General features: G+C 40.7%; 1 protein-coding gene across 1 annotated transcript in view; it reads left to right on the top strand.

Annotated features, from left to right (window-relative positions):
* TENT4B (terminal nucleotidyltransferase 4B) overlaps positions 1–27783 on the top strand; it is a 47640-nt gene that overhangs the window by 16320 nt on the left and 3537 nt on the right. The window contains exons 2-9 of the mRNA XM_061369927.1: positions 11741–11864; positions 17940–17986; positions 19709–19829; positions 20813–20920; positions 24096–24224; positions 25490–25703; positions 26345–26471; positions 26578–26681. Coding sequence (XP_061225911.1) covers positions 11741–11864; positions 17940–17986; positions 19709–19829; positions 20813–20920; positions 24096–24224; positions 25490–25703; positions 26345–26471; positions 26578–26681 — 974 coding nt within the window. The remainder of the gene's footprint in view (positions 1–11740; positions 11865–17939; positions 17987–19708; positions 19830–20812; positions 20921–24095; positions 24225–25489; positions 25704–26344; positions 26472–26577; positions 26682–27783) is intronic.

Raw genomic sequence — 27783 nt, 5'->3', positions numbered from 1 at the left:
GTTTTGCTGTACTGTATCGTAATGACTTGTAATACAATAGAATCATTGATCATGAAACTGATCTGTCTTGCGTTCCTAGTGTGGTCACCACCTCTATACTTTGGGAGGTATGTAATGGAAATGTTTAGCAGTTATAGATCTTTTTCTCCCTCCTTGGGTGGTCACCTTTGAAGGAGACATTCCCTTATGCCCCCAGTTCCCCCACCAGACTATTTACAGCATCATTTGAGAGTTTTGAAGGTTTTGAGTGGCCTTTGGGTACCCTTGAGACCTGCCTGCTGATTGTGATGGGGATCACCATTTTGGCACACATATGGAGTGTGTTTTACCCACGACCATTTTGTCTGATCTCGAAAGTTAAGCAGAGTTGGGTTTGGGTCTTGCCTAGGGTTAGACAATGATGTAGGAGGACCAAGAGATTTTCCCCGAGGCTGGACAGTCATGAGTGGCAGGGTGTGTGGGATAGTATGGGCAAGTATCTAGGCCAGTGGGCACCTCCAGTGCTTTGGAACTTCACCACTGAGCAAGTGCAAAATCCATAAAAATTAATAAAACAATTAAATGAGGTGTGTTGTCATCCTGGTCATACGAGAGAGGGACAAATCATGGCTTGGCCTATGCTTACAAAGCCCTGTTCAACACTGTCCAGCACTTTCAAAGGGAAAAAAAATATCTCTGGATCTGATGGCAGAGCAACAGAGAACACAGCTACTCTAACTCCAAATACAGCAGCTACACCAGCCCCAGTGACAAGTACAGCAGCTAGTCAGACTCTGAGTACAACAGACAAAGCAGCTAATCCAATTCCAAGCACAGCAACTACACCAACCCCAGTGACAAGTACAGCAGCTATCCAAACCCTGACAGCAACAGACAGCGCAGCTGCTGGTGCTACTCAAACCCCAAGCATAGCGGCTGCACCAACCCTAACAACAGATACTGCAGCCACTCCAACCACAGTTGTAATCACTGCAGCTAAACCGAAGAACCGATTCATGCCAATATTGGTTGCTCCTGTACACAAGGGGAAAAGCAAACGATGCACAAAAAGTAACCTGTACAGTGAAGAAAGATGAAGAACCAATACACACTTACTGCACAGGACAGCATCTGAACAAGAGTTATTATTGTGTGAATCAGAGGAAGAAGAAGAGGTGACTTCTCAACCTCGGACCTCAACCGAGCTACAGAATATGTGATTTTACCTGTCATCCAGGGGAGCACATCATCACCTGATTGCTCTGATGCTGGGACAATGGGGACAACGGTCACGAGCTAGCAGGCAGGGAAGCTAAACAGCTGGGATCACTTGCTAGGGAAGGGGGAATCGGCAAAGCAATTGCAAATGAGAAATGATCCCTCAGCCTTTGGAAGCAGCTCTTGGCAGCTGTGAAAGAAAGGTTTCCATACAAGGATGATGGTATGAGTTATTCAGCCAACTGGACCACGATAGAGAAAGGCATCCAGTCTCTGAGGGAATCAGCCATTGTAGAGATGATCTATCGGCAGCCGGATGCCAGGAATGCACCTGTAAATCCAGATGAAATTGAATGTACATGACCCACGTGGTGGAAATTTACATGGAGCGCACCATCAGCATATACCCACTCATTGTCAGTAATAACTTGGAATGGCATAGTATCACCAACAGTGGATGAAATGATTCATCAAATCTGAGAGTTCGAAGACAATCTCACCCCTTCCATTATTTCAGCTGTGGAAAAACTGTCCCAGGAGTTAAGACAATTGAGAGACAATCTGTCCAATTTATCCAGCTCTCCACGTGTACCAACACATGTGTCAGCTATCAACAAAAGGTATCCTACTGCTTGAGAGAGAAGATACAGAACATATACACCATGGGCCACCTTATGGTTTTACCCGTGGGATCACGGAGGAGACATGATGAAGTGGGATGGAAAACCTACTTCAGTTTTGGAGGAGTAGGTGCACGAATTGAAGAGGAGAAGAGAGGTCAAGGCTTATCATCCCATGAAAGCTACAGCTTCAGTCTCTGGTGAGCAGGTTCCCAGATGGAGTGGAAGAGCTGAGTTTACTCCAGTTCCTGTGATAAAGAATAATCCCTTTCTACAAGACTTAAGTGTCCAACATTGTGATCACTATTAGAGGGGCCCTGCCTCCAGCCAGATAGAGGTAGGGGACAATCGGATTTACTGGACTATGTGGATCAGATGGCCTGGCACATCAGTCCCACAGAAGTATAAGGCTCTAGTAGATACCGGTGCACAGTGTACCTTGATGCCATCAAGCTGGCAAGGGTTGGAAGCCATTCATATTTCTGGAGTGACAGGAGGATCCCAAGAGTTGATTGTACTGGGGACTGAAATCAGCCTGACTGGGAGGGAATGGCAAAAGCACCCCATTGTGACTGGTCCAGAGGCTCCATGCATCTTCGGCATAGGCTACCTCAGAGAGGGTACTTCAAAGACCCAAAAGGGTACCTATGGGCTTTTGGTATTGCTGTTTTGGAGACAGAGGAAATTGAGCAGCTGTCCACCTTGCCTGGTCTCTCAGAGGATCCTTCTGTTGTGGGGTTGCTGAAGGCTGAAGAATAACAAGTGCCAATCGCGACCACAACAGTGCACCGGCAGCAATATCTCCCTAACCGAGACTCCCTGATTCCCATCCATAAGTTGCTCCATAGACTGGAGAGCCAAGGGGTAATCAGTAGGACCCACTCACCCTTTAGTAGCCTCATATGACCAGTGCAAAAGTCTAATGGAGGGTGGAGACTAACAGTAGACTATCATGGCCTGAAAGAAGTCACACCACCATTGAGTGGTGCCGTACCAGACATGCTAGAACTTCAGTATGAACTGGAGTCAAAGGCAGCCAAGCGGTATGCCACGACTGATATTACCAATGCATTTTTCTTCATTCCTTTGGCAGCAGAGTGCAGACCACAGTTCACTTTTACTTGGAGGGGGTGTCCAGTACACTTGGAACCGACTGCCCCAGGGGTCGAAACACAGCCCTGCCATCTGCCATGGACTGATCCAGACTGCACTGGACCAGGGACAAGCTCCAGAACACCTGCAATACATTGATGACATTATTGTGTGGGGTGATACAGTGGAAGAAGTGTTTGAGAAAGGGAGGAAAATAATGCAAATTCTGCTGAAAGCCAGTTTTGCCATAAACCGGAGTAAGGTCAAGGGACCTGCACAGGAGATTCAATTTTGGGGAATAAAGTGCCAAGATGGATGTTGCCAGATCCCCACAGATGTGATCAACAAGGTGACAGCAATGTCTCTGCCTACTAGTAGAAAAGAAACACAAGCTTTCTTGGGTGTTGTGGGGCTCTGGAGAATGCACATCCCAGATTACAGTTTGATTGTAAGCCCTCTCTATCATGTGACCCAGAAGAAGAATGATTTTAAATGGGGCCCTGAGCAACAACAACCCTTTGAGCAAATTAAACATGAGATAGTTCATGAAGTATCACTTGGACCAGTCCACACCGGGCCAGGTGTAAAAAATGTGCTCTACACCTCAGCTGAGGATAATGGTCCTACCTGGAGCCTCTGGCAGAAAGCTCCAGGGGGGACTTGAGGTCAACCCCTTGGCTTTTGGAGCTGGGGACACAGGATCTGAGGCTAGCTATACCCCAACAGAGAAAGAGATACTGGCAGCATATGAAGGGGTTCGAGCTGCTTCAGAAGTGATTGGCACTGAAGCACAGCTCCACCTGGCAGCCCAGTTGCCCGTGCTGGGCTGGATGCTCAAAAACAGGGTCTCCTCTACACATAGTGCAGCTGATGCTACATGGAGTAAATGGGCTGCACTAATTACACAACAAGCTCGAATAGGAAATCCCAGTCATCCAGGCATTCTAGAAGTCATCGTGCTCTGGCCAGAGGGCAAAGATTGGAATGTCACCAGAGGAGGAAGTGATGCATGAAGAGGTCCCACCATATAATAAACTGTCAGAAAGTGAAAAGCAGTATGCCTTGTTTACTGATGGGTTCTGCTGTACTGTGGAAAAGCATCGGAGGTGGAAGGCAGCTGTATGGAGTCCTCAATGACAAGTTGCAGAAACTGCTGAAGGAGAGGGTGAATCAAGTCAATTTGCCAAGGTGAAAGCCATCCAGCTGGCCTTGGACATTGCTGAATGAGAAAAGGGGCCAGTACTTTATCTCTATACTGACTCATGGATGGTGGCAAATGCCCTGTGAGGGTGGTTACAGCAATGGAAGCAGAGCAACTGGCAATGCAGAGGTAGACCCATCTGGGGTGCTGCACTGTGGCAAGATATCGCTGCCTGGGTGTAGAACCTGGTGGTGAAGGTACGCCATGTAGATGATCATGTACCCAAGAGTCAAGCCACTGAGGAACACCAGAACAACCAACAAGTGGATAAAGCTGCTAAGATTGAAGTGTCTCAGATGGGCTTAGATTGGCAACATAAAGGTGAATTATTTTTGGCCAGTGGGCCCATGACACTTCAGGTCTTCAGAGCAGAGATGCAACATCCAAATAGGCTCGTGATCGAGGGGTGGACTTAACAATGGACACTATTGCCCAGGTTATTCATGAGTGTGAAACATGCTGCAATTAAACAAGCCAAACGGTTAAAGCCTCTCTGGTATGGAGAACAATGGCTGAAGTGCAAATATGGGGAGACCTGGCAGATTGCCTATATCACACTCCCACCAACACACCAAGGCAAGCGCCATGTGCTTACCATGGTGGAAGCAATCACCGGATGGCTGGAAACATGCACTGTGCACCACACCACTGCCCAGAACAATATCCTGGGCCTTGAGAAACACATTTTGTGGCGACACTGCACCCCAGAGAGGGTTGAGTCAGACAGTGGGACTCATTTCTGGAATAACCTTATAGACACTTGGGCCAAAGAGCCCTACCACGCACCAGCCTCTGGGAAAATCAAATGGTACAATGGGCTGTTCTGAGAGCAATGGGTGTGGGACTTTCAAACACTGGGATAGACATTTACCAAAAGCCACCTGGTTGGTCAACACCAGAGGATCTGCCAAGAAGGCTAGCCAGCCCAGTCAGAACTTTCACATACTGTAGAAGGGGGCAAAGTTCCTGTGGTGCACATGAAGAATTTGCTGGGGAAGACAGTCTGGGTTATTCCTGCTTCAGGTAAAGGCAAATGCACTCGTGGGATTGTTTTTGCTCAGGAATATACCCGGATATACTTGGTGGGTAACTCAGGAAGATGGGGAAGTCCAATGTGTACTTCAAGGGGATTTGATTTTAGGGGAAAACAGCCAATGAACTCAATTGTATGCTGTTGCCTGCTATGTAGCACTTTATAGCCCACCAACTAGATGTCTTCAAGTCACCAGTGACTGGCCCTGACTTCCCTCTGACCATCATCCTAACAAAGAATGAACTTTGACTAAACCAGACGAGCTCAGCAGTGACCAGATGAGTTCCACAGTGTCATCAGCAGGCAACAGTCCAACACTGCACACCGTCTCTCCTGCTCTGAAAGACTGTTAAAAGAGATGAAGCCTGACATCGTGGACTGGATGAACTCAGCAGCTTTACAGGGATTTGTCCATGCATTAAGGAATGATACATCTCTGTGTGTGTGTGTGTATGTGTGTGTGTGTGTGTATATATGTATACATGTAGACAACAGTCTTGTCTTGTATAAGTATGTTGAAAGTATGTTGAAAAATGTGGGATCTGAGCATGATGTGAATGATATACGATAAGGGGTGGATACTGTCCTAGGGTTGGCAGTAGCAGTCATTTTTCTCCTTCTTAGTAGCTGGTGCAGTGCTGTGTTTTTGACTTTCAGCCTGGGAAAAACGCTGACAACACCGATGGTTTTAGTTGCTGCTCAGTAATGTTTACTCTGACCAGGACTTTCCGAGTCTCATGCTCTGCCAGGGAGGAGGGGGAGCCGGGAGGAAGCAGAGACAGGACACCTGAGACGAACTAGCCGAAGTGGTGTTCCATAACCACAGCACATCATGCCCAGTATATAAACTGGGGGCAGTTACCTGGGAGGGCTATATCACTGCTTGGTCAGGCTGGGTATCGGTGGGTGGGTGGTGAGCAGTTATATTTTCTTCCCTTTTTATTTCCCTTATCGTTTCTGTTACTGGTGGTAGCAGTAGTGGTTTCTGTTATACCTTAGTTACTGGACCCGAGCTGTGGGAGCTACATTCTTTCGATTCTCCTCCCCATCCTTCTGTGAGCTGGGGGAAGAAGAAGGTGGGTTGTGAGTTACTGGCTGTGCTTAAACCACAACATTATGCTCATGCAAGACTAATGTTAAAACGTGAAGTTCATTTGGGAAGCTGTTGGATTCCCGGTCTTGTAGTGTGTCCATTTTGGTTTTCAAACAAACAAATAAATAAATAAAAAGCAGCTGGGAGGGGAGAGAGGAAGGGCTGGGCTCTGTGTCTGTCCCTGTTTCAACCACAGCACCAGCTAGGTTGCAGATAGGAGAGGGAAGAGATTTGTTTAGTTCATTAATCTTCTGCAGAATCAGAATTTCCTGCCTTAATTTTTTTTTTTTTTTTTTTGATACTGTGACAAAACCAGTACCATTTTTTTTTCTTAGCAAAACACACTGGGAAGCTTCAAACTAGAGATATTTGCTCTTTTGTGCAGCAATACTTTTTCTGTCAGGGGTGGAGGGATGGATGCAGTTAGGACTCTTTAAGTATTGATGCTTTGAAGAAGCTAAAATACCTCAGGTTCCTTCTTCACATTCTTCCCCAAAGACAATTACAAACCTGTAATTCTACAATATTTCTCCTGTTACCTTTGAATTTTATTTATTTATTTATTTATTCCATCAGAGGGGATTTAAAATAGTAGGGGCAACTGAACATTGTCCTACAGGAATTATTCATCAAAAGAAAAGTCAGATGCAAAAGGCTAATTTAATGCCAAAAGGGTGTGTTGCAAATATCCCATCCAAGTGTGGATGTAAAATCCATAAACTCTTAAATCAGAAGTGGTTTATCTTAAAACATAGAGTTTGGATGGCAAAAGTCATCACTGAGTCATTTTTAACCACTTGGAGCAGAAGCTATGGGTAACACCCTGAGAAAATTAGAACTTGTGTGCCTGCATAATTTCTCCTGTGAAATGAAGAGTGAAGGAGAGCCAGAGGAAAGTGGAAGCATTGCACAGTTCCAAAATTACAAAAGCAGGATGTTTTTCAATTAAAACCGAGTGTTCTGGTTAGTATAATAGTGCATGGTGGCATGCAAAAGCAACACGTCACTGCTAGCCTGTGAGTAAGCAAAAGCAGTCAGAATTATCTTTGGCTGGCTGTTGTGTATAGCAGGACTGCGCTCTGCTGCTCAGCTGCTTGGGGCAGGCAGGGAAAGTCTGTGGCATGGATCCTAGGACAGAGGAGTGAAACTTGTAGCATCTCCAGTTATGTTTCATAAAGCAATGTGCCTCCCAGTTTCACTGTTGGTTCTAGTTCTGGGTTTGCAGCAATAGCGAGTTGTGCTGCTTTATGTGTCAGGTAAATGAAGTGTATGATCAAACGTATGTGCTGCCCACTATCTGTATGCTGTCCCTATGAAACAGAGATAACATTTTGTTTGTTGATTATTTTTTAATTGATTGCCAGAGGTGCAGTAAGATACATACTCCAGAATAAAAATGTCTTGAGTATATGTAAACTCATTTGAGAAGACTGAGTTGCACATTTAGGGCCTACAAGTTGTGCTACAAAATAAAGTAAGGTGTGATACAATTAACAAAGAAATGCGAAGTGCTGCGTTCTGTAGTGCTTGCATCTGCATCAAGCCTAGCAGACTTGCCTTCCTTGTGCTATTCAGTGATGTTATGGTGGGAAGCTCTTCTCATGGTTACAGCTTTTGCAGCCATAATTTATTTTGTAATGAGGCATCACTATCTCTGTCAAGTAAACATAACACACTATAATCCACTGACTAGTGGCCACTGCATAATCTGCTTCTGTCTGTGAAATTCTGATGGAATCATCCACGCTTGAAAAGAGGGTGTAGTGCAGGTAGTACTTTGTTTTAAAACCTACTCAGAGAAAGTGAGACTGTTTTATTTTTCTTTTTGCCACGTGTCAAGATATCCTGAAGGGCAGAACAAAGGCCCACTTGTACAGCTATTTACTATAATAAAACCAGTAAACTAATGCTCTTACATATTGCAGAGAACTATCTCCACGCATCCTAAGTAGGTCTTGGTTGTTGGTATGCTTCAGTGTGACTGTAAAGCCAAATTAAGTATTTCTTTGTAGTGAAATCAGGTTTATTACAGTGTAGTTCCCTTCTAAAATCAAGGCTCCTTTTAGGGATTTTTATCTAAAATAACTAATGAATGTAATGGCATTAAATAATAAAATACTGTTCAGATGCCAAAAATAGCTCCTCAGTCTCTTTGATCTGCATTTTGGCTAAAGATATAAAATTCCACTAGAGACTCTTACAAACAGACTCCATTAATCCAAACAAATTGTTTTGAAAAACAGCTACTGTAATAGAAGTTGATTAAGACGGTGAATAACACTGAGTTTTAATTTTCAGTACAGCTTGAATTAACTCCACATTAATTAGAGTCAAACCTCCAAGTCTTATTGTGCTGCTCTGGAATCTGCATATGGCTACTTCTGTTTGTCTTGGCTTTAATTAATCATTCTCTTATTTCTTGGCAGCAGCCATTATCAGGCAGGAAGGTATGGTTCCAGGTGTAGTCTTGAGCCTTCATGGCTTCTGCCTGCCATCTGCATACTGTGGTCTGTGCAGCACAGGCAGTCCTAGCAGCGAATGAAATACAGATACATTTTGAGTATTTTCAGCTGGTGCACTGATTGGAACTTTCTCTAGTAGTCTTTAAACCTTTTTTCTATCACTGAAAAAGTGCAAAGTTCATTTTTTCCATATCTGCATTGTTTAGTAACGCTCAGTGCATGTGTAATGTAAGTTTCTGTGGTTTTCCATGATGCTTAATTTTTTGTTTTGCCATAAGGCTTTTACATGACTGAGATTAAGAAGGATGCAGACATACATTATGTTTATAAAAAGAAATGCATCTGGTTCTGACAACACATCACTATTTTATGTGCTTCTGAAGAATGCACCAATTGATAAAATTATCTCAATTAAGAGTGTCAGTGGAGTTAATAAAGAGAAGTGCCTGAGAACTGCAGTGTCTGTATGGCTTGGCCCTTTGTGCACTTTGGGGACCTCATTTCTGATTGTCTTGTTCTTCCAAAGTTCCCTTGTGGGGCCGGGGAACAATTAGCTCCAGTAAAACAGCAGCACAGCAGCAGCTGGGCCTGCTAATGATGGGCAGTACGGGTTTGTGCTGTGCCATACATGAATTTCTCCCCAGGGCCAGTCCCTCGATATTATCCCAGCATGTGTTGTTAAGTGCCCTCAGACAAGGTGATGCCTCTCTGCATGGCATGCAGTGCATGCGTGCTCTCAATCTTATGTTACTGAAAACATTGCTCTGGGGTAAACCCTGTGCTTTGTGGATGTAACCCCTATGTTCCAGCCAGGCCAGAGGAGCAGGTACAGAAACAGGGCTTGATCAAATCCCCACAATGTAGCCCATAAGTAAAGAGTTTGCTATGTATGATAGGAAGCCAAGGTCTTCCTGCAAGACAGTTCACCAGATTGCAATTGAAAAATAATTTGAGTTTTCTTGAGTTTGATTATCAGGTTTTTGCCTGTTTTCCCTATTGCTCCTGGTATTCAATGCTACATGAATGTTCAAGCTTGTGGAGACCATATTAGAAATTCAGTGTGTGTGATTTGCAGTGGGGATAGAGAGCAAACCTGGTTGTTGGAGTACTCAGTTTGTGCTTTTGTCACATACTGCATTCAGTTCTTGCAAGGGGAGGATAGCTGTAAGAAGCTGTAAGTGCCAACATAAAGTGCTATTCAAGTTGCTATTCAACATGTGAATAGCAGTGAAGAATAGAAGAACAGGAGATGGCTGAGAAACCAAAGGCAGAGGAGAGTGTCCCTCTAAGGGGTGGCAGTGGTGGTGTGGAATGTGCACATTAGCCCCAGGTTGTAATCTTCCAAGGTAAAACAAGAAAGCAGCCCTAGGAGGAAGTGAGAAATTTCCTATCAATGTCAAAGTAAATGCTGAAAACAGCATTTATCGGTGTGAATATTGCAGCTGTGTTGTTCAGAACGTCCTTGTGGTACCTGAGGTGGTGCGTGTGAGCAGGGCATGGTGCCCGTGTGGCAGTAAGAGTGGAGGAGGAAGATGGCACTTTACATTTTTGCAGATTGTCTGGGGGGTGGTTTTGTGTTAGTTTTTAGTTTAAGTGTTTGTAAGGCTCCTTCTGTGTCAGAGGAGGAGAAGCTTCTTCAAAGGTTGATTTAGCTGTCTACATTGAGTATCTGTCTGGATTTCCCTTTGAAGGACCTTTCTCAGAGTTCCTCTCTTTGTGTTAGCTATAGAGAGCTGTGTGCTGGCCGTGATGCTAGGCTTTTATGACTGTTCCTCTAACTGTGTGGGGGGAAGATTCCAATAAATGCTCAGCACAAAGTAATGTAAATATTTTATTCCTCTGTCTCTGAAAGAATCTTGCATTGTTCGTAACGCTGCAGTATTGAAGAACATAATGCAGATGGGTTGACACTGTTAAATACAACTTTCAGGTATTCTAATATTTTGTTGACACCTATATTCAACTTTCAGTTACTAACATCTGATTTATTTAAGTGTGTATGCAGTGGGGAAGTATTAGATTCTGCATATCATCTAAGGGCTCGTTCTTAATAAGTTGCTCTCTTCTGATGGTCCCTCAGAGCTTTAAGAGGAGATGCAGTTGTACTTGGTAACTAGAAACAATACATTTCTAAAAAACAACTGGCTATTACTGTAATGGTCATTGCAGGAAACAGATGAAATTAATTTAGCTACTCTGTGGCTGAAATTAAAGGGTCGTGTCTGCTTTTCTAAATACATTGTTGGTCTAGATGATGTGTTTATGATATTATGGAAGCATAGAAATTTGTGGCACTGTATGAAGACATTTTTATTTCAGCTCTAATCGTAGGTAATCTAAACACAACTTAATGACTGACATCTAATATGGTAAATTGTAAAATATATGGGTTCACTGTCAATCATGCTTAGGAGCCACCACTGCTGTGAATGTAGTACTTATTTTCTTGTTGTGGGGGGAGAGTGGCTTTCTAGTTTATGTGTTTTTAAGGAGTAAAAGAAGCAGTTTTCCAGCTCTAGTACTGGCACAATTACTGTCAACTTTTTAAACGCTTGGTACTGAACACAGACTGATGCCTGAAACTCTCTAGCTGGTGCCAAGGGCTGACTAGGAAGCGTTGGCTGAAAACCTTCTGTTTAAATAAAGTGTGTACTCAGCACTTGCAGCTGCATTCAGAATTGAAGACTAAACCATTTTTTGTATTGTGCTGGCAGTAAAATCAGAGTGTGACTTTCAATGTGAATTGAAGGCGCTTGGATTTAGATTTACTTACACACTTTTAGCAAGGGCAGTGCAATATTGACCTATGGCACAAGAAACTTACAGGAAATTAAACATTAGGAAGTGTTGTGAACCTGTTGTTGGTTTTTTTTTCGGGTTTTGTTTTTGTTTGTGTTTTTCAGTTGCATGGCACTCTTGAGCTACCCCTTAGCTACATAGGTAACTAGGAGCTTAAAAGTGTTTGAGTGGAGTAGTTGCTGTTTCAGTCTCCTGTGGGGTTTTTTCATGACTTTCTGTTCTTTTGTTTTTTTCCTTTCTTAGTCTTCATGAAGAAATCATTGACTTCTATAAGTACATGTCTCCCAGACCTGAAGAAGAGAGAATGCGGATGGAAGTGGTGAACAGGATAGAAAACGTTATAAAAGAGCTCTGGCCTAATGCAGATGTGAGTGGGACACTGTTCTGGTTTTTAATAAGTGTTTTATGCCTATTTACTTCATGAAGTATTGAATAATGAAAATACTGTTTATTTTTCCATATTTAAAACAAAACAAAACAATACAACAATAGCCTAACAACAAAAGGATGCCTGGTCAAATGAGAGAGATGATCTTTCTTCTTAGAATAATACAGGTCAACATTTTCTGTCACACATAGGAGCAAAGACAATCTAGATCTGCTGTAGTCAAAGAAAGCTTGTAAGGTATGGCTACACTTAGTCTCATGAATATTTATTTACTAAAATTAATGGGAACATACAAGGCATGCATGCTTGTAAAGTATTGTGTTAAAAACATACATATCTTATGAAAGTCATTGCTCTGCTAGTAGCAGGGCTTCTAGTCCAAAGACCTGTGGTCTTGAGTAGTCTATTAAGCTGGAATGCCAGCAATGTCATGTTACGTAGACCATGCTGTTTTTAATAGCCAGTTAAACTAAACTGACATCTTACAAATTTAAAGGAACCACGTTTTTTGTACAGAAAAAAACAAGTTTGTGGATCTGTAGATCTGTTGTATTGATCTTAAAATCTGGAATACCTCTTTCCACTGAAGATGGGATTTTGTTAGTACTTCATTCAGTTGAAACAAGTTTCTCCTGTGCAGAGCTATGAAAAGATTGGGTTAAAGAGAAGCTGGAGAATTTGCTTCTACAACTCGACATGATTTTATGGGCACACAGTTGGATAATTGCATCTAGTTTAATTGTATCCCTCCACTAACATGGTATTCATTTTCAGAATGCAGATGTATAGCCGTAGTCGTCTATCTGTAGATAGATGGAAAATAAGGACTTGTTAGCTGGAACAGCAGCACAAATTCAGACAGCAGAATCTTAGTATAAGAAATGCTCTTTGATCCTGCCCAAGTTAAAGATAGTGGTTTGACATGAGAATCTTAAACTCACTGTTCATTTCAGATCTTCTTAGCCTGTTTGGAATGTGGTTTTTAGAAATTGGAAGAATATGACAGAATAGGAATTATTTCTGAACTGTATGTACGTGGTGGGTAGTTTCGTGTGTAAAATACACTCGCATTTTCAAGGTGATTCAGGTGACAACCAACCCATTTAGTGGCATGTACTGTCTGTACTTTTGTCTGCATGTTGCCATAACTGCTTGGTGTTACAACCAGAATACTTCTTCTGTCTTTTCTGCGTGCTGTGAGCGTTTTGTTACATAGCACTCACTTCCCCAGCTCTCCCATCATGTAGTCTGCAGCTCCCCTTGCTCCCAAACCAGGAATCATACTTCTTACTTTCTTCAGCACTCATCCTGGATGTTACTGTGGCAACAAAAATACCAAATAGTCAGATGAAAAAGTAGTATAGAAATCGGTTTGAAAGGCTGTTGGGATTGCCATGTGAAAGCTGTATTGTCTTGTACTTGGTCTGACATTGGTAGCCGGCCTTAAAAATGGCACCTACTGTTAGGTGGTTTAACTTCTCATTGACGGCCTTGCAACTTTCTTAGGCATAGGAATGTTTAGGATTGCTGAAGGATTATTAGGATTCCTGCATGGATTATTTTCAAGGTGTGGGAGTGGTGGGATTTGTAATTATCCTCAGGACAGAGGATATTTTTACATAGATTTTTCTACACTGTTTGGTTGTAAATGCAGAAGCTAAAGCCTGTCCTAGAGCATATTGAAACTGATCAACCCACAGAGCCTCTGCAGGACTGTACCTCATGTTAGGTTCTTTTCTGCATGCAAATTCCAAACTACAGCATTTTATCTTCAGAAGTTTTAACAGAATTGTGGGGTCTTTCTTCTTCTTGGCTCAATCCCTAGGTACCCACCTGATGGTTTTAACTAAGTATTTTGTCTTTGTACCTGGGGTTTCTAAGTAGAAGTAGTAGTAAACCCTGTGGCACATGCAGTAAAAGTTGCTGTTGCTCCTAAGTCATGCTCTGTGTCCCTGCCCGTGGCAGGGGATTGGAACTAGATGATCTTAAGGTCCTTTCCAGCCCTAACTATTCTATGATTCTATGGTCTATGTATTAGTGATGTATCATATGGATGTACATATATTCAGTACAACACATATCTGGTATTTTTTTTCATTGAGTGAAACAGTAACTTTTCCACAGAAACTGTGTAAGAGACTTGAGCATATCTCACAGCTTTTGTATAGCTCTCCTGTAACCCAGTGAAACAGTGTTTAGACTCTAATCAAGAGCAGGAATAGTGGGCTGCCTGTTTGACAAGCGACAGTGTAGGAAACAGCCTGGGTAGAAAACAGTGCTTGCTCTGATACACCCTGCGAAAGTAACAGGAGATTTCGCCATGATAGCTAGCTAGCTAATTGCTTCAGCCAGGAGAAGACTATTCCTAGACATGTTTGTGTACTGCAGATCTAACTAGTGTAATGGGGTGAATGAGTCTCCTACCAGGGAATCTTTCTTTGTTACCAGCAACATTTTGAATAGGGCACGAGAACTTAATACTTCCAGAGATACTGTTTGTAGGACATGATCTGTAAAAGCTAGGTCTTCTGTATTAAAATAGTGGGGTTTTATATATATATGACTTTGGGGCTTGAGAAAATAGTGTTTCCTAAAGCTAATGAAACTGGTTTTTGTTGCTATAGTCCCTTGAAGAGGAGGAAGCAAATTAAAAGCCCTGCCACAAGTGACAGCTGACCACTGGGGCTTAGCTGTAACCTAACTGAGAGGAAGCATAACCCATGTAGCTGAAAACTGAGGTTCACTTTTCAATTACTGCGAATTAAAACTGCCATGACCCTCTTTTTTTTCCGTTCTTGAAAATGATCGAGAGCAAGAACGTGCCAGTTTTTCTCAAGTCAGTACATGCTCTTCAGAGCCTAAATTCATTTTGTGTGCTGCTGTTGAGGGAGAATTCTCCTCTTGTATGCCCTTCCATTTTCTGGAGGGTAGAAAGGAACTGAACAGTGACACAGCACACCAGGTGACAATCTGGAAATTCCTGTAATGTTAGTTTTCTAATACTTTATAGATCTGGTGGGGAACTGAACTGCTGAACTCGACTGTGTTCAACTTTGACAATGTTTTATTGTAATTTTTCAGTTGCTTGAGTTAATCACTAACCTTTTGGAAATTGTGTTGGTTTAGCTACTTGTAAGATTTAAGTTTTGAGTACACTCTCTGAGAAGGTAAAACGTTATCTGGTCCAATGTCCTCACCTTTAGCTGTAAAGTGGTAAGTTAATGTTTAAGCTGTTCATTTTGAATCATAGATGCAATTAATCCAGCTAAAATAAACTCATAAGTTAAACATACACATTCAGTTTGTAATTTCTAACTGGACACATAGGTAAGACAGACTTTATAAAAATCAGATACCAAGGAAAATGAAAATCAGGCTTCATGAATTAAAACATGTAGACTATAGTGAGTGTGTGGTATGTGTCTGTGCACATACTTCTTTTTCCTGTTCCACTTAGGAAAAGGGTGAAAAAGCACATGGAGGGAGGGTAAAACTAGGTACCCTAAACTGCTACTTTTATTTATAGAAGTTAGCAATTGTGTCATTTGCTCTCTTACTCAGGGGAATGTGCTTAGAAGGAAACATTCCTACTAACTGAGAACTGTTCTTGGCATCAGCGAGGCTCTGACCATAAGAAAAGCTTTAATTATGCTGAAACTGAACAGTCCAAAACATTAAATGAAAGCATTTTAAGACAAAGTTTTTTGACCAGTTGAATATGAAAGTTTGACTATTGAACAAGTAAGTAGCTATACAGTGGAATTTAGGATATGCTTGTCGTAATGTCCTCAGCTTCGTGTATGCCTATTATGTAGCATCATAGATCTGAAAAGAGGTAATGTGGCATACTTCACACTGCTCAGTTGTGAAAATACTATCATTGGAAATGGAAGTAGAAAGTTTAACTCTATTTAGTTTGACAAACTTTGGAAAATTCTACCTAATGATGTAGAAGAAAGGGAAATCTAAATTGGATGTGGATAAGATTTTGTTTTGTTTTGATGGAGAGACTTTGGTAGCAAGGACTTTCCAAGCTTTTGTGGTTTCCAAGCTCTGTTATTCATAGCAAGGACATATTTGGACACACACTTGTAATTAAAGCTCCTTCAGGATCTTTGGAATTTAATATGAGTAAGTTTGAAGAAATGTAGGATAAATAGTAACAATAACATACAGGAGCAGGAATAGTCCATTATAGTGCTGTAAATTTTTAAGTAATCTTATGAATGCAAATACATATCTCTGTCCATGTAGAATAAAACCATAATTGGCAGTGTTGGCAACTACAAAACTAGTTCTCAGGTCTTTCAAATCATGACAGTGTCCTGTATTTGGGATGCTTTAGATATGTATGTGGCTACAGAGCTTCAACAGTTTAAATACCAATTCTGTAAGTCAAAATCCTTTAATGGTTCTGTTCTGATTCGCTCACTCTTCCTCTCCCATCTTTCCAGATCTGATCAGAGGCATTGAAGTGTGGGTGTGGGTTTCTTTTATGATAATTCAGTGTTTCTCATACTCTAAATTATTGTACAACAGCAGATGTTGTCTCATTCCTTTCTGTAAAGGTCATATATGTTGAATCAGTAAGTTTATAAATACTTTTGAGCTTGTTTATTCAGTCAAGGCTCTCTTTGCTGTTCAGCTGAGCACACTATTTTGTTTAAAAATGTGAAAAGACATTTATTTTTTCCAAACCCATCAGTGGTTTGGTTGTAGAAAAGCACTTTTCCACATATCCACAGATGTTTTTGGTGGCCAAATAAATCCTGGTTTGACTGAACCCAAAGAGTTTTACAGGGGATGCTTTTACTATTATCCTGGATTTAAAATAGTTAATAATTTAAATTTAGATAATAATTTTTATTATTACTTTTTGGTTCTGTGATGCGTTTATACTTTTGTCAAGATCTAGTACAATATTGACACTAGTTCTGTGGCATCTCTTGCAGTCTTTTCTAGTTTGAGAAGCTGAAAACTTTTAACATACAAATTACTGCCAGCGTGTGCTTTTTGTTGGAGATGAGGTGAGGGATTGAGAAGAGTTAAGCAATTCAAAATAATCAAGAGGAAGCACTCAAACTGCTTCCTAGTCTACTAAAGTACCAAAACATTTACTTGCAGAACATTATCTTTTCCCATCTCTCCCTTTTTCATATCCTGAAGGTGAAAAACATGAGAAGTGGGTCACTTGACACACAAATAGGTGGCACTCAAAATAGTGCAAGAGACTCGTTAAAGCAGAATACACAAGTCTGTACAGTGGCTCCAGGTAACACATCAGAAGACTGTCTGGTTGAAAATTAGTCCAAATGTGTAGATATTTGCACTTTGAAGTCTCACCACTCACCCTTTGAGACTTAGCACATGAGTCCAGCCTCCCTGTGAAGCTTGGCTAAGTTAATGAGAACGTGGTTTCGGACAGCTTACAATGGAAACCTCCTTATTTAAACCTCCAGTTCTAGTAAGAATACAGCATAATAAATGAAATCTGGGAGATATGAAATTCTCTGGAACATTTTTTGTTTGTTGTTTAAACAGAAATAAAGAGAGTTGTGCTACTTGATCTGTGATTCAGAAAAACCTGGATTGTGATATAATTTTTTTTAGTATGCAAAGCAATGGAAATATATTAAACTTAGAAAATGTGTTAAAAAAACTGAAGGGTACACTTTGAGATATGAAAGCAAAAAATAAATTGAACTGATACTGGGTTTCTTTTAATGTTCTATCATTCTAAAGTGTTTTAAGCCTTCTGGGTTACGGATTTTTGCTAAATTGGGTCATGGTGAAATTTTTTATATGAAAAGAAGGTTTTGTAATAGAAGAGTCAAAGTTATTAATGTTTCATGGGTAATAACAATGAAAATTAGTGAATTAAATACACTGAAGATGTGAACGCTTTAGCAGAAAAAAGTACTTCTGTTCAGAATGTGCCTGTTAGCAATACCAAAATCTACCAATGGAGGGTAGCCTTTACAAGCCATTTAATAGAACTTTTTTGTCTTCTGAAGCCTGACAATTTGGTTTCATATCTTCTGTTCTGTGTTTCAGGTGCAGATATTTGGAAGTTTCAAAACCGGTTTATATTTACCTACAAGGTCAGTAATTTTTCAGTATAAATTCTGTACAAGAGAAAAGATAGCCTGTCAAATCTTTACCTGTAGTGACTTATCTCCCAATATCCATGTTACTTGGGTGTATAACTGTTATATTATGAAAGTGTTAAGCTGTTAGTACTTTGCAAAGTGCATAGAAAAATTAAGACTGTTAACTGTAATAGCTGCAGCTATATAGGTTTTGGTGAAAGACCTATAGTGTGGTGTTTATTCTGTTACTCCATGTTATATTTTGCCTAATATCCTTTTACTTAAGCTGATACTGAAGGTTTCAGCATAGGGTTGTTTTGCTGCTGGATGTCTGTGTTATTTTGCAGACATATTTATATTCAAGGTGACAACAGAGCTGCTTTTTCTGTCTTGGTGTGCATCAGAGAAATGTCTCTTATTAACTCTCAGGATCAGTAGTGGGTTTAACACCAATTTAGTTTAGAAGAGAAGCATCCAGCAGCATTTCATGTTCTCCAAGCAGGTTTTGAACTTAAGTTTTCTGCAGCTGGCTGAGTGCTGCCTACCCTTTCAGCTAATCAGTATGCAGCTGAAATGCTGCTGACACTGCTTTTTGGCAAGAGGTATTTCATCTGCTGCAGATGTGGTTTCTTTGAGGTTGTTAAAGCAGTGTTGTCTGTGAATCAGCAGACCTGTGGAATCTGTTGGGGAGGAAAAGTGTTACAATTTTTTTTGGTGTTACCTGTTGCATAGTTTTCTATGTCACTGAAGTGGCCTGCTTGTGTAGCTGCAGGGTTATATGCTCTCCTCCTCTGTGTTTCCAAACAAGCGGGGGAAATCAAAGAAGTTGGGTAGCAAAATGAGATAGCTCAAGATCTCACAGTGGCCCCCACAGTCACCTTTTGGATCTGAGTTTAGGCATTGAATTAGGATGTCAGCTCCCTGTGTAGTCAGATGAGTGTGTGTGTGTGTGTGCATAGGGAGGAAGTGTAGTGGGATGAGGACACCTCTTCAAGGAGCTGAGTTAATGAATGAAGTTAATTAGATGGTTTGATCTTACTTAACAGCTTGTTGTTTCCTGAAGTCAAAGTTGCCACATTGTCCTCTCTCCTTCACTGCTGCCTGTTCTTGGCACTACAGGCCAGCTGCTTGCCATGTGCTGGCTGGTGTTCTAATCACCCAGAAACCCAACTTTGAGATGCAAAGTGGCAGAAAATTACCCCAGAGTGTTTTGCGGGTTTCTTAGGGGTGGGGAGTTGGTTTCTGGCCAGACCCATTAAGTTGATTTGCTGTGGACTAGACAAACACCAGACCTACAGCAAAGGAGGAGACTGGGCCATGCATCTGGGAGCAGAGGATGGGGAACAGGACTTCCCTTTCAGTTACACACTGTTAAATCAGCATTACTGATTGATACAGCCCAGAGGTGGTGCTCCACAACAAGTTAGTGTCTTTCTCAGAATCACTCTGGAGAAGTAGATCCTTTTCTGCTGACAGTGTGGCCTGAAGAAACAGATCTTGGGCTTTGCAGCCCAGGTGGTTTATGTGTGTACCTGTCCCCTCCCTTTGTAATCTGAAATGTTCTGTAGTTCTCCAGGTGTAAGAGTTCATCCCCTCCTCTTTCTTCAGAAAATTAAGAATAAATTGTTTGGCTAAGCTACCTTTGGTCACTTTATTCTAGTTATGTGTGGATGTCAGCTGTTCATCTTTTAAGTGTATCGGTCTTTGAATAAATCTATTTTCTTTCTATTTCAGTGATATTGATTTAGTTGTGTTTGGAAAGTGGGAGACATTACCTCTTTGGACGTTGGAAGAAGCTCTTAGAAAGCACAATGTAGCAGATGAAAACTCAGTAAAGGTTTTAGATAAAGCAACTGTAAGTTTTGGGGAAGAGGGTATTTCCTTGTTCTAAGCTAAATGTCTAATAAAATAACTTGATTAAAAGGATTATTTTTTCATAAGCAGAAACTATTTTATATATAAATACAAGATAGAACCAATAGATTCTTTTTACTTCATACAGTTTTTATTACTCAAAAAAGCCCAACTTAATAGTGCTCCAACAGAAGCATTTCTTCTGTTGGGGAAAATGTGATTTTTCATACTACACAACATACACTTGCTTTTAAGTGAGACTCTGCTAGTCATTGTTGCGAATTAATGTGATTAAACTTGTGAATTTCTGGACTTAGTTTGTACATGAGTAAATTAATTTTTCTTATTGTAAGGAAGCAGACATAATACATTTTACATAGAAGTGCAAGTACAGCCTTACGTGATAGTATGCCTTGCACAGGATAGGATTAATTCCATTATAACTTCCTACCTTCTCCTAGTTCTAAGATGATAAATGTGTTGCGGTTGAAAGAAGTGTCTAATTGATGGCTGTTATTAAGAGAGGTAATTTGGAAACCACTCACATCTCAGTATGTTGTGCTTCTTGTCTGAAGACAATTTTGATGAGGAATCAGTGACCCACAATAACACGAGTGTGTATCTTATAGTGTCTATTGCCGTTTATCTTCATTTCTTAAGTGTTTGTCTCCCTCTGGTGTTTGTTTTTCCCTCTAGAGCTGTGCTGCTGCACCAGGAACTGACTAAAAGCAATATGAAATTAATCACTTTGAAGTGTTACATTCTGTTAAACAAGATAGTAAATTGAAAATGGCATTTATGAGTTAGAAAAGCAAAGTTGATGAAAAAAGATTGGCAAATAGAGCGACTTCATATATAGACAGGAGTCCTGATTTCTCTCCACAAAGTCATAAAATGTTTCAGTTTTACTGGTGCATAGAAGTATGAATGAAACCAAATGTGTCTTGGAAATCTGTGTTGACTTAACCTATTTTTCTTTTGCAGGTACCCATTATTAAACTGACAGATTCCTTCACTGAAGTAAAAGTTGATATAAGCTTTAATGTACAGAATGGGGTTAAAGCAGCCCAGCTCATCAAAGATTTTATCAAGGTTAGGCAACACTGTAATAGAACTACAGAGCTGAATATTTGATGACCTGATTTTATGTTTTACTTCGACTGCATCCTGACTAGAGATATGCTTTCACTCTGTTATTTTTATGGTCTGCTACTACTCTGTGATGTTCTTAGGTTTTAGATATTTTGCCCTGAAAGGCATGAAGATAGTAATGTATAAAATATTGAGGAGTTTTAATGGTACAGTGACTAAAGAAAATGCACTAATACCTGTCTTAAATGTTCTGTTCTAACCGTGGTTCATTGAACTTAAAATTAGTAATAGCCATGTATTGCTGAGAAAGGAGGAATAATCTTGTTCTGGAATTAATATTATTTCAGCATACAAATGCTGATAAAGTAGAATAAGTTAAATTTAGTAAGTTATTGTTCAGGGAGTCACTAATACATGTATCATAGATACAGTTCTTTTTGTTTAGTATAGGGGGTCATTGTGTTAACATTAATGTGCTTTTTTATTTAAAGTTTTGAAGGAGCATTACACTATTTCCCTTCCGCTATTCAGTGTAAAGGGACACTGTAGTAAATATAGAAGCAGTAGAACATTTCTTTTGGGTTTTCATGTTCTGTGTAGGGAGATGAAGTGCAGTTCAGTCTTCCTTCAGTGTGTAGGTATTACTGTTCTACTACTAACTTTGGACTTTTTAACCAAATTAATGACAGCAGGAGAATCAAAAGTATTTCAATAGTTGAACATGTGAAACTCCTTCATAAAACTCCATAAATCTGGATAAAGCAATTACTTCTCTTCAGTCTTAAGGGTTAGAAATCATGTACGTCTGTTTTAATAATGTCATTGAGTAGCAAGACGTCTCCTAAATTGGGGGGAATTTTCAGTTTGTGATGAGTTGAATGTACAGCTTTCGATTTATTAATCTTCTTTTCCTTTATGTATGATTAGAAGCAAGTATGAAAGTAGCTCAGTTTCCTTCTTATAGCATCTATTTTTTTAACCTGTAGAAGGACACAGGAGAAAAACCTCTATCCTTACTTTCAGTAGAGTAGTCTGAGTTCTTGTCTGCATAGTCTCACCTGTGTGCTTATATATAAACCTTGTGCTGATGAGGCCTCTTGCACCCCTGTTCAGAGTAGGAGGGTGGGGTGGGTCCAGAGACCTTCCTTCTCTCAGCATCTCTGTGCTGGACAGAAGTTGATGGTGTTGGCCAACCTTTTGCTGCTGAGTCAAGACTTACAGTTCTGTGCTATGTAGCTCCTTGTTGGGGAAAGAAGATTCCAGATTCTCTGTCTTAGGATACATACCTGGAACTTGGCAGCTGACTTCAGCTTTTACATTCTGTGAGTTGTTGCATTGCCTTCTGCTGGACAGGCAATCTGTATTTGGTTTTCTGCCACAACACAGGGGCTGTATTTCAGTTATATTCTGTGCATACGTTTCTTCTTAGGTAAGTCCGTAAGGCCCTGTCTGCTTGCCCAAAATATCCTACGTGCCCCTTAATTTCAAGAGAAGAGGTAGTCTTCTCTTAAGAGTTTGAAAGCATTTTTGTGTACTTAACAAGAGAAGTGTGTTAGTGTGTTCCTTTTGCCGGGGTTATTTGCAACTCATTAGAGACCCTTTGGTCTTGGATCAGGGCATGGTGAGAGCAGTCTGTGCCCCTGGGGAGGGAGGGGGAGCTGTGAGTGGCAGCTGGTCAGGCATGGGGAGGGGGTGCAGTCCCGTGGTATCAGAGGAGCAGAGCAGGTCTGGTGACAGTAGCTGGGGTCAGCTCACAGGCTGGTCAGTGGCTGGTAGACAGTTTTCCAGTGAGGAGGTTGAGGCTAAGGACATCAGGTCAGTTGTTAGGGTCAGGATCAGCATCAGTCCACAGCAGCATGGCTCAGGCAGACACCAGGGGAACAGCAGAGATGAAAACTAGCTGGTGGAGGGATGAGTGAGGTGGAGAGATTCCCAAAGAGGCTTTCCACAGGGCTGTTTTCCCAGCAGCCCAAGCCAAGGCCATGTCATTGTGCCACACCAGAGCTGGCCTTGACCATGGGTGATGGGTGGCCCATGCATGGGCAGAGGTGGCGCTCAGCTCTGGCACATACTGGTAGTGGTGTTCTTGAGGATCTCTCTATGAAACACTTGCAGGGCATTCTCTTGGGTCTTGTTTTGTCCCACATTGCTTTGAATTACCTAATGGAGGTGTCGTGCTCAGTATTACCCTTGGAAATGTTTGTTTCTGTTAATCCATTTTATTTGGGAAGTTTGAGATGGCCGAAGCCTTAATTAAGGGTTTGCAGTTTCCTAAGAAAAATTCCATCTCTTAATATACAGGCATAGTCAACACCTCAGCTTGTGACTCTAAGTTCTTAATAGTTCAAAAACTCATCTTGGGATCTTCAGTTAAATAAGGCTCCTGATACCCTCCGTAAGACTTGTGCAGATTTGTTCTTGGAGGAATTCCCAATTTCCCTGTAATCTTTTGCAATCACAGATACCATGATCCACATCTCTTCCCTGAAAGTAAAGAACTTCTTAGCTCTGTGTTGCTAACAGGAGTGATATTATTGAGCTTCCTTTTCCCCTACCTTGTGAGGGGGTGTTCAGAGTGCAGGGGTAGTCCCAGCCTCCCCTGCTGCCCAAAAAGTCCATGTTCTCCACACATGCAGCGTATGCACATCTCTAAGGAAGTCCACGCTGACAAACCTATTGAAGGACCAGGTACCCAAAGGTAAGTATTTGGGTCCTCCGAAAGTGTTACCTGGATGCAGTAATTTTGAAGAACTGTTTTGAATTCTGGGTATCTGATGGATTTGCAGAACAGAAGTTCCAGCCCACTGTGGGATATCAGCTTGGTTGCATCAGGAATGTTTTGCTACAGACATAGATATCTCCACAGTTCTTCCTTTGCTTTCCTTTTCACTTCGATTTGAGAAAATCAAATGTATTCATATAATCTAACAAGATCATCCTGATTTTATTAATAGTTATATTCATAACTTTTTTTCTGTTGTTAATGTCTGCCACTGGAGTTGAAGAGGTAAAATACTTGGAGTGACCGCAGGCAGAGCAATTCGCTTCTCCCCAGTATTAAAAATGATAAATCAAAATTATACTTAGCTTTGAGATGTAACAGCTTCAGTATGCTTTCTTAGCAGCAGTTGTGTATATGCATCAGTATCCTAACACCTTTGCTTTTCTCTTTCAGAAATACCCTGTGTTACCGTATCTAGTTTTAGTATTGAAACAGTTCCTATTGCAGAGGGACCTTAATGAAGTATTTACAGGGGGAATCGGTTCTTATAGTCTTTTTTTAATGGCTGTCAGCTTCCTTCAGGTAAGCTTAATGAAATCTGTTGATGCCATTGGAGCAAAAGGATATAACGTTAAGAAAGAATTTGATCAACCCTTCAGTTTAATCATCTACGCTATCCTGGTTTTGCACCCTCTTTTTGTTTAAAAATAGACACATTCCACCTGCCTTCTTTTTCCCATACTGGCACTTTTTGTATCAGGCATGTTTGGAACAGCCATTGGTGTATCAGTACCAGGCATACATTCATGGTAAAATAACTTGACCATTGTATGATTTATTTGGAGCAATCTGGTTCAAGCAGGTTACTGTTAGATGCAGGTGTCCTTTATAACCCTTGTTTTCCAGGTCTAACACCCTGGCTGTGCTTTAACTTAGTAGCAGAATTTTGCTAGCTTGCCTAAGTTTTTAAGCCAATACCAAATAAATGTGTTTTACAATTTTCTCTTATGTCTAAGAGAACAAAATGCACGAACAAAATCTATATTGTTGTGCCTGCAGGAGAAAAATATTGTAGAAATACGAAGTAGCTGAGTTCTGGCTTTATCGGCCGTGTTCTTTTTCTTGTATTAAATGCTATTGTGTAACTTCATGTGTACATGTGTATGTCTGTACTTTCCAGATTGTAGTTACTTTTAAACCTGAGCCTTGAGCTGGAGCTTGGTGTTTGCTGAGTGCTAGTGCAGTTGCCCGCCAAATACAAAATGAATGAAAAGGACAGGCTTATCTTTTTGAAAGAAACCAAAATCTCTCCCATCCTCATTTTTTTCTTATATTGACTAATAGCCTCTCCATTTGCTCTACAAAAAAAAAAAAGCAGTGAGGTTTTTTATCAGTTACAATTATGAACAGGTTTTGTTTATAATCCTTCAGGTTATATACCTAACAGCAGAGGGGATAATTTCTATAGCTGTGAACGTTAACACCTGTATTTATATTGCAAACCCAGGTCTGTGAAGTGCAAATACATTTGTTTTTTACAAGAGCCCTGCTGTTAGTGCTGGATGTTCACTTACTGAACTGAAAGTTCAAATACAAAAACATTAATGCTTGACAGCCTTATTTTTAAGAGGTAATTAGTTTATAGAAGTTTTGGTAGCATCTTGTTTTAAAGATTTAAGACTGCTTTATCAAGGAAAATAGTGTACTTAGACAAGTTTGTTTTATATATTCTGGTTTTATTATTTTTTACTGTATTTAGGCATGCTTGTTGTGACAAAGCAAAGGCACTTAAACACACTTGAAACTTAAAGTTTGAGGAAAACCATTTTTTTCTCTCTTCTTAATAGCTGCATCCCAGGGAAGATGCCTGTATGCCGAATGCCAACTATGGTGTTCTTTTAATAGAGTTTTTTGAATTATATGGACGTCACTTCAATTATCTGAAGACTGGAATCCGAATAAAGGATGGTGGCTCCTACGTTGCCAAGGATGAAGTGCAAAAAAGTATGCTGGATGGCTACAGGCCGTCGATGCTGTATATTGAAGATCCGTTACAGCCAGGTATTGTCATAAACCAACACTTAACATACTAAGAAAAAAAATACGGGAATGTTTAATCCAGAGGAGATAAAGAATAGTAGACCAACCACCAAAAACCAAACAGAAACACCTCATTCATGTCTTTGAACACCAGGTGGATGCAGAAAACTACAGTGTTCTTTAAGACATGTTCCTAGTAAAAGTTACAGAGCATGCCTGTGCTGCAGTCAGTGCTACATAAATGCAGAGTGGCTTCGTTCTGTAGTTACCTTTACGTTAAGGTTGATTGTTGGCTTCAGTGGGGTGGCTTCTGGAATGGTAAGTCAAGCGCTGTTCAGAGAAGAGAGTTAACGTATTTCTGATCTGGAAGAATGTCCTCCCGGACAGTCCTGTTACATGTGTAATATAAGCAGTGCAGGATTTTATGTTTGCTTATTTTTTTATTTATGTATTGCACCTTGACCCAGAGAATTGCCATTTTGAACCTCTGTGCATGTAAATTTCTATAGGTCTTTAAGCTCTTTCAAATATGCTCCACTAATCCTGTTCTACAAGAGGTAACCGCAGTGAGTTGGGACATAAGGGCAATTTGTCTCCTGTCTGAAAGGAGATAACCGCAGTTTCAATCTTACTTTTTTATTTAATTCTATTCTTACTTTAAGGTAATGATGTTGGGAGGAGCTCCTATGGTGCCATGCAAGTGAAACAGGCTTTTGATTATGCCTATGTTGTTTTGAGCCATGCAGTTTCCCCAATAGCTAAATATTATCCTAACAACGAAACGGAAAGGTAAATTTTATGAGTCTAAATCTCAGTCGTTAATTGCTTATATTTCTGTGTGTCTAAAAATTGTGCTCATGGTTTTGGGGTGGTTTTCTTTTTTCCTCATTTACAGTATTTTAGGTAGAATAATTAGAGTAACGCAAGAGGTGGCCACATACAGAGACTGGATATCAAAGCAGTGGGGAATGCAAAGTAGGACAGAGTCTTCATGTAACGGTGAGTTTTGACTAAGCATGGCTTGATACTGGGAAGCTTCCTGCATGCTGTGATCAGATTCTGTTGTTGCTTTTGCCTCGTATAAGGCAGTGCATGTGTCTTAATATGAATACACTTTTTTGCTTTCGGTTTTGTTCTGATCCAGAAGATGTGGATTTATGCAAGAGTAGAAAGGCCATGCCATGTCTATCTTTATTCTGCTGCAGTAGATGTGGCCAGCATAGAGGTCTGTAAGGATTGCTGGGCTTGCAATAGGAGACTTCTGAAAAACTTCCAACTCAAATTACGCATCATTACTGTCACAATTCCTTTGTCCTTTAAAGGTTGACAGGGTTTTATAAAGACTTACTGCCACACAACCTGGTCATGACAGCCAACCCTTGTTCAGTTCCACAAGCTACAGAGTAATGCTTGGCTATCTGATATGATGTATTAACCTCTGTATGCAAACACAGCTAGTGAGGCAGCACATGTATGCTATGTAAATCAGAGGTAACTCCTGGAAGTCTTATGTGAGATAAAACATTAATAAAATAACCCTGTATCAGGAAAATAATGGTGGCAGTTACAGTGACCATCTTGTAGATTTAGTTTAAGTTCTGATTCCTTTTTTAATTAAGGTAGAAGTTAGTGAGATATGAGAGTTCTGTGTCTCTTATTTTCAGGGTAGGGTATCATGCAAAGCAACCAGACTTACTTGAAGTTCTTATGATCCTAGCAGCTCCAGCAGAAATAAAATGGGAGCTGATGAGTATTGGGCTCATAGGAATGGAATTTAAATCTAGCTATCTGAGTGCTATTGAAGTGTTGTGGATCAGTCTTGTTAAGCAGCACATCTCAACTTTGTTACTACCTTCTTCCATGTCTTAGCTCTCTGATTTCCAGCTTCAACTGTAGGTAGTGCTTGCTGGTTTTCATAGTATACATGAATGGATCTTGGGAAACCACCACACCTTCTGCGAGTTGTTGGCTTGCTGCATGCAGTACATACACGCAAACGTGCGTCTGCATGTATTAGAAGTATGCACGTGTGCAGATGCCTGTACATGTCCTGCTGGATATAATAGATATATAATACCTAAAGGGATATATTTAAAAAAAA

This window comes from Neopsephotus bourkii, unplaced genomic scaffold, assembly GCF_033783945.1.
Source record: "Neopsephotus bourkii isolate Nb327-2 ecotype Australia unplaced genomic scaffold, CSIRO-AGI_Nbou_v1 NB_13, whole genome shotgun sequence".
In the NCBI taxonomy this organism is placed as follows: Eukaryota; Metazoa; Chordata; class Aves; order Psittaciformes; family Psittacidae; genus Neopsephotus; species Neopsephotus bourkii.
This window is presented reverse-complemented; position numbering and strand designations above follow the sequence as displayed.